The 13067-nt window shown below is 44.8% G+C and overlaps 1 protein-coding gene across 6 annotated transcripts in view; it reads right to left on the bottom strand.

Moving 5' to 3' along the window:
- Positions 1-13067, bottom strand: part of Ppp2r2b (protein phosphatase 2, regulatory subunit B, beta) — a 473748-nt gene that overhangs the window by 37084 nt on the left and 423597 nt on the right. For all 6 annotated transcript variants that reach the window (XM_013025506.1, XM_013025502.1, XM_013025507.1 and 3 more), the window contains one exon: positions 2308-2472. In XM_013025506.1, the coding sequence (XP_012880960.1) occupies positions 2308-2472 (165 nt within the window). The remainder of the gene's footprint in view (positions 1-2307; positions 2473-13067) is intronic.

Below are 13067 nucleotides of genomic sequence, written 5' to 3'. Positions count from 1 at the left end.
ATTCTGCACCTATCGCCTGAAACCTTTCATCCCATTCCTCACTTGATCGGGTCCTATGTAGATTTCTATATGGGGTGACTGGGCCTAGACCATTCCTATGGAATAGGTCACAATGTCTGGACACTTTTGTTTTTTTGCTGTCACCATTGGGCTTGTGCTATGGGCATCCAGTGGGCAAGGCCAGGGCTGCTGCTAGCAAACCCACGATGCACAGTGTGGGCTCATTTCCCCAAAGAACTCTGTGGCAAGCTACAGTATCATGCCAAGTCATTTAGTCTCCTTACTATGGCAGCCAGAACTTACCTTCCATCATCTTCCTTCGGCCCAAACTCTTCCTCTAAAAACCAGTTTAGATCACTTGACATCCCTGATTATTTTGGTTGCTATTGACCCCACAATGCAATGGGGGGGTGGAGTTATCCATAACCATATGACCTAGGGAATATGGACAGTCACTCCCTGCAAACCAGCATATACTGATCCTTCTGCATCGAATGTTTCCTCCTTGTCAGCATACGTAAATATACTGCTCAAAGACCAACTCTAGCAAAACATCAGTATTTCAGAAGCACCTGGGCTGGGCCAGGCAGTGGGAAGGGTGCTGGAGAAGCAGATATGAACAAGATAGAACAGTCCATGTGCTCTTGCAGCCAGCAGAACCCTCTAGAATTTTCTGCAATAACAGAATGTACCAACTTTGCCCTAATATGGTTAACCTCTAGCCATTCTTGGCTTTTGAACACTTGAAATATGGGTGATCCACTGTAAGCTAAGTATGGGAAAAAATGGAATAGAAAATAGCTGAATTTTTAAACACACAGATCTCATCTAATCTGAGGACCAATGCATGAGGTGGCTGTGTAGATTACCTTACCTGCTTCCTATAAGACAGAAGATGCGAAAGAAGGATGTGGGAAGGGGATGACAGCTAAAAGGGGAAGCAGGGGAGAACCACACCACTGCACGGCTCCTCTGTGCACACTCCCATCCTCCCCTCCCTCCACCCTCCCCTCTCCCCTCCCTAGCCCCCCCTCGCCACCCAGAAGTAAGCAAAGGAGAGTGAGATCAGGTCCCTCCCCTCTTCACAGCCACCAGGGTGGAGCCTTCAGGTCATCCACACGTCACAGGATAGAAACTCAACACTAGAAGGGGAGGTGGATTTCATTTCTGACTCCGCTCTAGACTAGAGTACAGATCAGCATCTGCAGGTGAGGGGTACCCACAGTTTCGCCATACCTGAGCGTTCTGGTGGGTGCACATGACATAGTCCTACATGGCTGCACCCCAGACCCACATGCTTCATTACCCTTATGCACCTGCAGATGCGTGACCCCTACATACCTGCATACTTGGTGGACATGCCATGCCAGCCCAGTGTAGCAGCACACATGCTTTGAAACCCCTATTTACCTGCACGAGGTATAGCCTTACCCAATGGTACATGACCCTGGGCATCTGCACCCCAGCCCAGCCCCACACAAAGTAACCTCACACAGTTTCACCCTGTATCAAGGTCCCACCTAGCTCCATGGGTGTAAAGCCACACCTGCAGTTCCGTGCCATCTAACCCTGCACTGCTGCCTGCCACACTATTTTGCTCACAACTCTATGCTACATAACCCTGTCCTTCTGCACACCATGGAGTTGCCCACAGCATGGAGGCTGCCTTCCACACTTCCAGCCAGCACTGGGTGCTAGCCCTCAGCCTGCGCTGCTGGCTCAGCACCCTCAACACCTCCAGGGCCACCTGAGTGCCACGAGCCTGGTTGTGCACTGTGCTAAGTCCCCCATGGGGGCTTTAATGCCCACTAGAACCACTTTTAGGGTGCTGGTTCCCAAAGCCCAGGTTTTTCTAAGGAGTCACAAGCTCCTCCCCCAGTTGCTCTTCTTGGCTGTACAATCCTCTGTCCCCTGAAATCCCGTTCACTCTGCTGCCAAGATCTGGCCATAGTCTCTCCTGGGGTCCATGCCGCCTTCCGGCCCAGGCCCCCCCTTTCACAGTCTCCCTGGCTGTTCCTGAAGACTACTGTCCCCTCCCTACCACAGCGTGAGTGACATCTCAGCATGTAACTGACAAGATGGCTATTGTGATTGTTTAAACTCCTGCCCGCTGGCCTCACCTCTGCACTTGCGTGGTGTGGAGTGGAATAGGAGGGTTTCGTCTCTATGGAAACGCTGACCATCCAGCTCACTTCTGAGTCAGGTTAACCATGTATCAAGTGAGACCCGACCCCTGCCTGGTGGCCCCCTCCTCCCACGTGTCAGAGTCCAGTCCCTCTCCCAGCCCTCCCCGCTTCTGCAACTCACATTTGGTGTGCCTGTCACACAGGGCCGACGCCCGCATGTCGCACAGTCGGATTGTCCCTTTGCTGCTGCTGTACACAAAGGTGTTGCAGTGGTGCGGGTGAAACTCTGCCGCCGTGATCACCTCTGTGAGCTCCTCCATGTTGGCCGGCTTGATGTCCACGATGTCTGGCACAGGCGAGTCAAGGAGGGAATGGGAGGAATGGGCAGGGGGGAGGGTAAGCACCCACGCAGGGAGTGGAGCTGGGCAGCTTTGGACACATACAGGATGGGCTTCTTGGCAACCCTGACTGCAGGAAAATGGTTCTGGTTTCAAAGACATAAGGCTCAGGGACCCTAATGGACCACAGTTCCGGAGTAGTCAGAGGTTGCATTGGAACGCAGGTCTCCTGACTCCTTATCATGGTTCAGGCCTTTCAGACTTGTAGAAGACATCGATGCAAGATCAATGTCATCTGCTCACACTGTCATGCTAAATGAAATAGGCCAACCTGCAAAGCCTTGCTGTGAGTGTATGCGTGTGCTGGCACTCGCTCTTGAACCCAGGACCTGAACCCTGAGCTGTCCTTGAGCTTTTTTTTTTGCTCAAGATCAGCACACTACCACTTGAACCACAGTTTCACTTCTGGCCTTTTAGTGGTTAATTGGGGGTAAAAGTTTCAATGGACTTGCTTGCCTGGGCAGGCTTTGAACTGCAATCCTCCGATCTTAGCTTCCTGAATAGCTAGGATGACAGGCATAATTTGTGCCAGGCATGTTATAAATACTTTTTGCTGCCTGTTTCCTGATAGTAAAGAACTAGTTCTATTCCAATCGAATGATTCACTTTGTTTGAATGTCACCTAGACTCCTAGACTGGCAAACAATCTCTATAGCAGATGGCAAATCTTTTCCATGAAAACCTCCACGACCTCGCTTAATAATATGGTGATAGTGACAACAATGGCTGCCACTGTTTATTGAGCACTTAGTATAGGGCATTCACTGGCAAAGCGTATCTTGTACTTCTCATGACAATTTGTATAAGCAATACTTTCTTGACAGCCATTTGTGGAGGTGGAAATGGACTCACAAAATAACCTGCCTCAAAACAGATGGCTGGTGAGGGACAACATTTAGATTTCACTCCTGGTGCAAAAACCTGGGGCTGTTTCATAACCATTCAGAATTGGATGTACAGGCCTTCTTGTCTCCACGAGCTGTGATTTTTCTTTGATGGTCTGGTGGGAGTTTAAGTATCAGAAACAAGGCCACTTACATGTGGCTGGAGAGACCTAGGCTCGAATGGAATGTACGTCCATAAAGCTAACACGCTCTTAGTTGTATCATGTTTTTCTTCAGTATTTTCCTCTCTGATCAAGATTATACCTCTATTTTTTGTGTGTGTATGTTAGAAAGGATTTATTCTAGTAAACAAGATGAAGTAGAGAGAGATGAAAAAGGAGAAAGGCTGTTTCCTGCCCCCCATGCAGGAAACAGGAGTTAGAAGTCTGTACATCTATTTTTTTTAAGGACACATCCTTAGATAAGAATGGAACTCTTAGCTTTGTGTCTGTGAAGGTGATTCAGTGGGGGTGAATACCCTCTGTGAAGTATCTGGCATCAATGAAGAAACGAGTCTGCAGGGATCCTTTCATACCCCTAACAAGAACCTACAAGCCACCTGGCTGGGGCAGAAGTTTGGACCCAACACCTTTCTAAAAGGAATAACACTCTGTGATGTGGATGTTTTCCACAGTAACTTTGACCACAGTGGCCCTCTTTGTAATTTTAGCCTCAGCTCGGTAGTCCTGAGTAGGTTTTTCTTTATTTTTGAATTCATGGCCATACAACTGCTAGGCAGGTGCTCTACCACTTGAGCCATACCCCCAACCCTTTTTGCATTGGTTATTTTTAAGGGAAGGTCTTGTTTTATGTCCAAGTTAGCCTGGGCTGCAATCCTTCTACTTGTGCTTTGGGGATGATGGGCCTGTGCCACTAAACCCAGCCTTTGTGCTTCCTCTATAATCTGGGATAAAAGGTGGGCATCTGTGCTCAGCCATTGATTGAAATGGAGTCCCTTGAACTTTTATGCACAAGCTGGCTTTGAACTGTAAACCTCATTTCCATCTCCCAAGTAGTTAGGATTACAGGCTTCAGCTTTTGCACCCAGCAGCCTTTTTTTTTTAACTTAATATGATTATCTTCAAATTATCTTTAGGTTGGCTTGCTTTGTTTTTCTCAACTTAGTCTCATCGAAGCAAGAACCCAATGTTCATAATATCATGAGCTAAGTTACATTTAATTATCTACATGAAAACAAATGTGTAACAATTAAAATGCAAATGTCTATGCAAAGCAATGCATTGAATCAATAAGCAATAATTGTCACCGACTATCCTACAGATGCTCTTCATTAAGCACAATCCCTGCTTCAGATGTGAGTTGGGGACAAACACACTGATATTCTTAGTTCTACTAGCCACCTCCTATAAAATATCACCTATGCTCCTGCTAGAGCTAGTCCAACATGCAATTTGTTACAACAATGGCTTTGTACTTGGCTGTGCCTACTTCCCCTTCAATTATCCTGTTGGGTTCTTTCTAAAATTAGTTTTAAGACCAAGCTAACATTACATCTTGGTACAACCTTCCCTAACAAACCCAGATACAAATCTGACTTGGGTCTCTAGGGCATGTGGATTCTTGGATTCACAAAAATACCACCTTCCAGCTTCACTTCTGTCAGAGTTACGAACAAGAGTGTAGTTAGTACACACCCAGGAGCACTTCTGGCTGCTCAGGAGTCTGCAGGCTGAGGCTCTGTGGTCCTTCCCAGCTGCTGATCTGGGCCTTGGGCTCTGCAGCCACAGCATGGGGTGTGGGGGGGGAGTGAGGGGTATGCAGAACTCAAGTGTTCAGCGATTGTCAGATTTCATCACCCTCCACAAAGTCTTGATGTCCTACGGGTGCCAGCGAGCTGGTTTCTCATTTCCCAAAATAGGGGAAGAAAATCTGGTGTCAGCTTTCTCAACCTCTACCAGGATAGCTCAGAAAAACAAGCTGAACTGGAAGACATCTTTGCTGGGTGGGAGGGGGAGGTGCTACAGCCACAGCTATTTTTTCCCCACCTAAAAATAAAGCCCTGCAGTCAGAACATGTGAAAACAAAGTGGCAGGCACATTGCCTGCATCAAGGACACTTTCCAGGGGCCGGGAGGGTAAGGGGATGCTCATAGATTCTGCTCAGTGCCACTGTTTTTTCCTCTTGAGAGGTACAGCCCCACTGAACCAATCTTTCTGAGTGTGAAAGGAGGGAGGTCTGGCCAATCCAAGAGGGAAATTTGTCTCCTGTGCTTTGGGTCTGTGCCCTAACTCACCCATCACTTCGGTGATGTTTTCTACAACCAGAATTTTTATGTCCTAGAAAGGTATTTTTTTTTCTTTTTTCTTCATTTTTGCCAAAGCAGGGGCTTGAATTCAGGGCCTAGGAGCTATCCCTTAGTTTTTATCCACTCAAGGCTGGCACTCCAGCCTCAGTTCCACTTCTGACATTTTCCTGGTAAATTGGAAATAAAGAGTCTCATGGACTTTCCTTAGAGCTCAGCCTCCTGAGTAGCTATGATTATAGGCATGAGCCAGTGGTACCCAGCTGAATGGATTTTGTTTTTGAGCTAGAAGTTGGGACAAAAGCCTGATGAGGGGTTTCTTGACTTGTTTTCTAATACAGGACTTGCTGAGTTCATGAAACATGCAGGAGAGAGTCTAGTTGTCAGTGGTATATAGGGAAGAAGGGAGAAAAGTTCACTGCATTTCCTAAAAAACCAAGACATTTCCTCAGGCTGTTTTTTTTAAAAAGCATTTTAGCATATACAGTCTCCCCTGTGGGTTAGAAAGGATGGAAAAAGGTGATGAGCAGTGCATGCCTCCCTGTATTATCTGGAAAATGGAAGATGCTTTTTGACAGTCAATTTTCTCTACCTTATCCTTTAGAACTCTCAATCGAAACTACTCTCCCATTGCCCCAAAGAACTAAAGTGCAAAAGCAAAAGATAACACTGACTCCCTCCCCTGCCCTAACCGCCTCCCCCCCACCCCCAGCTAATATACAATCTAGACACCCAACAGATTGCTATTAAGTTAACCCTGGGGCTTGACAGATCTGTTCTCTCTGACCCTAACTGCTTAAGGCATTCTTATAAATGCTAAGCCCAGGCAAATTACCTCTGCTAACAAAAGGGGTTAATCTGGAGCTCTGCTGGGACTCTGGGGGCCTCTCGGAGGACAGGAGGGGTTACTGGCAGTTTGGCAGCTGAGCTCCCAGGCTTGGAAGCCAGAGGTGGGAAGGTGAAGGGACTACTGTGCCAGGCACTAGCCTCAGGCATCATTTAAAATAATAATTGAAGACACTGAGAGGTCATCCCTGCAGGGATCTGCTTCAAACAAATAAGAAGCCAGAACCATGAATTATGTCAGTGGTGGGTTGAGGGAAGGGAACAGATCAGGGCAGGAGGTAAGGGGACTGTGAGGCTGTTTAAAAATCATCTCCCTAAGCCAGTGGCTCACCCCTGTAACTCTAGCCACTCAGGAGGCTGAGATCTGAGGATTGTGGTTCAAAGCCAGCCCCAGCAGGAAAGTCTGTGAGATTCTTATCTCTAATAAACTACTTAGAAAAAGCTGGAAGTGGTGCTGTGGCTCAAGTGGTAGAGTGCTAGCTTGAGTATAAAGAAGTTCAGAGACAGTGCCCAGGCCCTGAGTTCAAGCCCTAGGACCAGAAAATAAAAATCATCTACCTAATCCAACTGTAGACAATCCAAGCTCTTGACACACAAAGTCAACTTCAACTTACTCAAGCACTTACTAATTTAGGAAGTACTTAAGTTTTATTTATCTCATTAATTTTTTTTTTTTTGTGCCAGTCCTGGAGCTTGAATTCAGGGCCTGGGTGCTATCCCTGAGCTTTTTTTGATCAAGGCTAGCATTCTACCACCACTTGAGTCACAGCTGCACTTCTGGCTTTTTGCTAGTTAATTGGAGATAAAGGTCTCATAGACTTGGCCTTGGCTGTCTCTAAACCATGAGCCTCAGAACTCAGCCTCCTGAATAGCCAGGATTATAGGTGTGAGCCACTGGTTCTGAGCTTACTCATTTTTTTTTTTTTGGCAGTGAAAGTTCTAAGGCTATTAAACCCACTGGATTCAAAATTCTAACAGTTCATTTTTGAACTTATACTTGGAAAATGTTGAGCTAAAAAAAGATGGACATGAAATATTATTGATATCTTTATCAAGGTAGGACTATGAATATGTTTCTTTTCAATTAGTGCCATCTCCACACTTTCTTTGAATGCAGTTGTAGTGTTTTAGGATGGCTTAAAGAACTTTTTGTTTATGATATTTTAGGTGATGAAAGTTAGGCACAAAATATATACTATAGTCTGATAATAGCAATACTTAAAAATGGGTTGACTAAGAGAAGCTAAAGGAAGGAAATACAGCTGTATCTTCGAAGGAGACTCAATTTTAAAGTTAGTATGTAGGTTTTCCCTTATTAGCGGGGTTACATTAACTTCATCTATCTGTTCTAGTACTCTACAGATGCTCCCAAAGCATGGACTAATAATCTTCCAGATGCAAGGAATGCAGCAGTAACCAAAGCACACCCTTTATCCCCCTGTTCCTATAGATTCTTTATGTGAGGGGACTCTGGTCAACAAATGATGTAAGTAAATAGACTATGTAGCATCTTAGACAGAGATAACAACCAAATACAAAAAGTAGAGACAGAGGGGAAGTCTGTGTGTCTGTGTAGTATGTGTTTGTGTCCTAAACTGAATAGAGAAAGGTTCCTGGGGAGATCAAGAGTTTGATTCTTTCTTTTCTTTTTTGGCTTTTGTTCCTCTCTCTCTCCTCTTTTCTTTTTCTCTTATTCTAACTCTGTGTGATTGAATAAGCTAGCATTGTTGAAATGATGACATTAACACAATGCATATTCAGTAAAAATCAGTAGTGAGATTATTGATCACTTTCCTTTTTCTAAAATATTTACAGTGAACACACATTATTAGGCAAAGAAATAATAACTTTAAAAAATAGTTGTTTTCAATTATATTAAGTGAAGTAAGCCAGGCCCAAAGAAACATAGGTCCCATGGTTTCCCTTATTTGCAATAACTAGTATACGTCTGAGACAAGTAGAAAAGGTCAGATAAAATGATGTTAAGCGATAAGGACACAAGTGGTTTTTTCTTTCTTGCTATTGTTTCTAGAGTATTTATTAGGTACCACATCAGGTTTTTGTTGCTTTGTATGTCCCTCCCCCATGGTATAAGCCCTGTTTTCACTGAATTTGATGTTGGTATAATTTGAGGAGTGGAAGGGAAAAACAAATTGTTTAAGTAGGGATACAGGTGGACCCACTGCAACAATGAGATGTACAAGATGCTATGTTGAAAAACAAACTTTACAATTTAGGGGAGGAGGAGTGTAGTTGTGGAGGTGGGAGGGAAGGGATGGTAGGGGAAAAATAAAACAAAGGAGGAGGCAACAATCCTTGATCATTTCTTTGCTCATGTGATTGTGACTCCTCTGTACAGTATTTTCACAATAAAAACATTTAAAAATAGTTGTTTTCACTGGGTGCTGTGGGTTCTCATCTGAAACACTAATGACTTTGTAGACAGAAGTACAGAGGAACATGGCTTAAAGCCAACTAGAGCAGAAATATTTGTTATACTATCTCCAATTGACCAGCAAAAATCTGGACTAGACACATGGTTCAAGTGGTAGAGCACCAGCCCTATGCAAATATGAGGCCCTGAGTTCAAACCCCAATACAAAAAATATATACTATTCCTGCTTTAGTATTGTGAGAGAATTGACAGGTGAGAATTTCGATGGGTAAAGTTCAGGATAATATTGTGCTAGATATTACTACTACAACAAAATGGATTTACATGACGTAGGCTCAGTGTTTATTTTGTTGTTGCTTAGCTGAAAGTCAGCTTGTCTCTAGGTTTCAATTTCTTGTCTTTAAATGAATAGAACCCTATCAATGGTTTTTATAAAGATTTTAATGATCAAAAGCACTGAGAAAAAAAATCCTGTGTGAAATAAATTTTCTTTTTGCATCCTGTTTTGTGATATAAGCCCACAGGTCTCTTATATGCATTGGTGGTATGGGTCTTGAACATCCTTACTGGTGTTGTTTTTTGCTACTGATGGTGCTGACTGTGCAAGCTGGCCCTGCTTCAAGCCGTCATAAGTTAGTCAAGGAAGGGAGGACAAGGAGAATCCCTTTCAACAGGCTGACTGGTAGACTGGCCAAGTTGCACAGTGGATCCCAGAGCACTGCCACTCCAGTTCATAGCTAGCTGAGGCTTCTCATATCCCGCGGTCAGCCTGCCAGTTGTGAGGGTAGAAAATCGTGCTAGCTTGGCTTTGAATGCGAAGCATTAGGATTGCATTCCCTTTTAGGGGACAGGAATTATTTTGAGATTTTCTTTTTCTCTCTCAATGTCTAATTTTAATCTTTGGGCATTAAGCACCCACGTTTTGTCAGCTGAAAGGACAGGTGATTTGATAAGGCCCCGGAGGTCTTGGAAAAAGGACTCCAAGGAGCATTCATCTCTGAAGAGCTTCACCAAATCCCAAGTGTAAATACCCATGGAATATTTGCCAACTGCTATGCTCAATCTGAGGGATGGACATAGAGCCCCTTGATGCCACGTGAAACACAGAACTGGCTTGAAACCCTGGGCATGATTGGGAGAGCACCTAAAAGTTACAGTGTCAGCCTTTGCTACACACATAGGCTAAGCTGCTCAGAATGCTACCATAAAAATTGCCAGTTCAATACAGCTGGTTGCTGGTGGCTCACACCTGTAATCCTAGCTACTCAGAAGGCTGAGATCTGAAGATCTTGATTCAAAGTCAGCCAAGGCAGACAAATCTGTGAGACTCTTATCTCCAATTAACCAACAAAAAGCCAGAAGTGAAGCCTTGAACTCAGGGTCTGAGTGCTAACCCTGAGCTCTTTTAGCTCAAGGCTAATGCTCTACCACTTTGAGCCACAGTGCCACTTCAGTTTTCTTGTGGTTAATTGGAGATAAGACTCTCACAAACTTTCCTGGCTGGGCTGGCTTTGAACTGTGATCCTCAGATCTCAGCTTCTGAGTAGCTAGGATTACAGGTGTGAGCCACTGATGCCTGGCCACCATCACCTTTGATAGTCCTCTTCTACTGATGATGAAATGGAGAAATAGCACAGGGAGTAAATTAAGAAACATAAAAACTAGCCCAGCCAGAGATTGGTAGTACTGGGTGAGAACTGTAAGCTGATTGGACCACAGAGCCTCTGTTCTCCACACTGATGCTGTGCACTAAATGCTAGGGTTCGGGAGCCATGGCTTCCTTCTTGCCATACCTCCAGACCATGTGTCTGGTTACTGGTGTAATACTTTCCACATGCCCTGTTGATTTCAATATGTACTTCATTTTCTTTGAGTTCACAGGTCTGATATGGTTGTACTTCCCAACACTATTATAAATATCTAATTATGGTAAAAAAAAAAGCCCACATATTGCTTAGAAGAAACTTGTCCATCACCCAGTGGTGCAGGTACCATGTTTTGCTGGGGGAGAGGGGTGGTGGGAAAGTGTGGTCTCACGTTGTTCTATCCTGAGTCATGTTTCTTCTGCTTTTTTGGTAGATAAAAGCGATCACAAAACAGTTGCTAAACAACACATAATTTAAGACACACCAGATAGCCAGTACTTCTTTTTTCTTGAGGCGGACTGGAGAAATGGCTGGCTTCTACCCCCCAGAGGTGGCTACACTTCAATGACAACAAGCAAAGGGGTCCCAGTTTGTACTGTCTTTGGTGCTGAAGGCGGTGTGGTTGAAAGAGCTATATAGACATCAGTTATCATCACCATCGTGAAGACGATGATTGTTTTACATACGGCTGCTTTAAGGGTGAATGGTAGGGTCTCATTTGTATGCTGGCATCTGGCAGGCTGTCACCCATTTCCAGCATATAACCTAAACTGCACTCTTAATATTTCCCTTTTGCATTCTCCCCAAGGCATCTGTCTCCCCAAATGCTTAAGAAACTTTCCTCCCTTTTGAAGGCCTAGAGGCAAGATTCAAAAAATATGCCACCTAGACTGGGAGAGCAGAAGCTCCAAGTGACAGCTGGCTGAGCCCAAGCAGATTTCTGGCTCTTGGAATGGATGGGAAAAACGAAAGGGAACCACCACCCACACTTATTCTATTAGCAGCTGCAGTGCCAGAAAGCGCTGTAGGCAGGTTCTCCCAGGTCCAGATAATGTGGCATGTCTGCTCTATGACCAACAAAAGATGCTGCTCATGGTCTTCATGGTTAATTCTTGGTGTCTCTAAAGAGATCTCCTAAGTGGCAGTGCTTGATGAGAGATGTATGGCTTAAAACACCTTTGGGTACCCTGGGTGTCACTGTGATACCTTCTTAGGGCACACAGCTAGAATATATTTCCCAAGTCTACCTTGCAGGTAGAGGTGGCTGTAGAGGTGGTTATATGATTGACATCTAGCCAGTGGAATCCTATTCTAGAGGCTGGCTCATGGAATCTCTCCTGAGAGGTCTTTTATAACCTCCCCATATAGATAAGCAAGTGAACCTGGGACAGCTGTGAGAAGGAAGAGGCCCAAGGCTCTGAGTTACCCATTGCATGGTGATACTAGCTATGGGGGTCATCAATATTGGATTACATAGGAGAAATCATCTTTTATACATTGGAGGCATTAGTGAGATCTGTTTGACATCAGGACATTCAGAGTGTTATTCTCTTAAAGTCGGATTTGCAGCTTTGATGTCATTACAATTGACTACTGGATGATAACTACTCCTGAAAACCTGCCGCAGGCAATCAGCCTTCCATATGCACAGGTGCCACACACCAGAATACAGGAATGCACAAGGGAAGGTCTTGCTCTCCTAGACTTTACAATGTTACTCAGGGAAACTATATTGTGTAAAGAACCCACTTCTATGGACAAAATAGCAAGAATATAGCTATGAGTGGCTACTTGGGAGTTGAGGGAGAGTCATCCAAGGAGATGACATTGGACCAAGGCCTGAGTAATGGTTTGTAGTAGCTGTATGAATGCTGGGGGCAGAGGATTCCAGAAGGAAGGATCAGCAGGAGCAAGGACTTGGAAGACGTGGCTTACTAGGAACAGAAAAGTGATTAGTTGGGCGGAAGTAGGATGAATTAGGGAAGGGTGGTATGATAGGTACCAAGGAGGGAGTCCGGGAATAGAAATGGAATGGGCTCTTCTAGACCATGGTAAATAACTGGGGTTTTAAGTACAATGGGAAGCTTCTCCAAGACTGTTTTGCGGAGAAAGGATGTCATACGGATTTAATGAAAGGTCCATTCTGGTAGAGGTGTGGAGTTTGTTTTGTGGAGGAGTGGAGGAGAGGAGACCAGAGAGATTGCAGCCACACTGGGAACAGCTCATTAACTGACACGAATGCAATTTGGTCAGAGACAGGATAGAAACTTGAGTTGCTTTGAGATGTGTTTTAGAGGAAACATTGACAGGGCTCATGGTTAAATTGGGTTGTGATAGGGTGAGGGGCTGGTGAATGAAAAAGAACAACAATGCTAGCACATAGGCCAGGTGCTCTGCTGCCTGAGTGGTAGAGCCAAGAACTGAGTGAGGAATTACACTACAGGGGCTGGTTTGGGGAAGAGTGGAGACATTCACCAAGGGAGCAAAACACCACCAGAGATACCTGTAC

This window comes from Dipodomys ordii, unplaced genomic scaffold, assembly GCF_000151885.1.
Source record: "Dipodomys ordii isolate 6190 unplaced genomic scaffold, Dord_2.0 Scaffold85, whole genome shotgun sequence".
Taxonomy (NCBI): domain Eukaryota; kingdom Metazoa; phylum Chordata; class Mammalia; order Rodentia; family Heteromyidae; genus Dipodomys; species Dipodomys ordii.
Note: the sequence above shows the minus strand (reverse complement) of the source record. Positions and strands in the feature narration are given on the sequence as shown.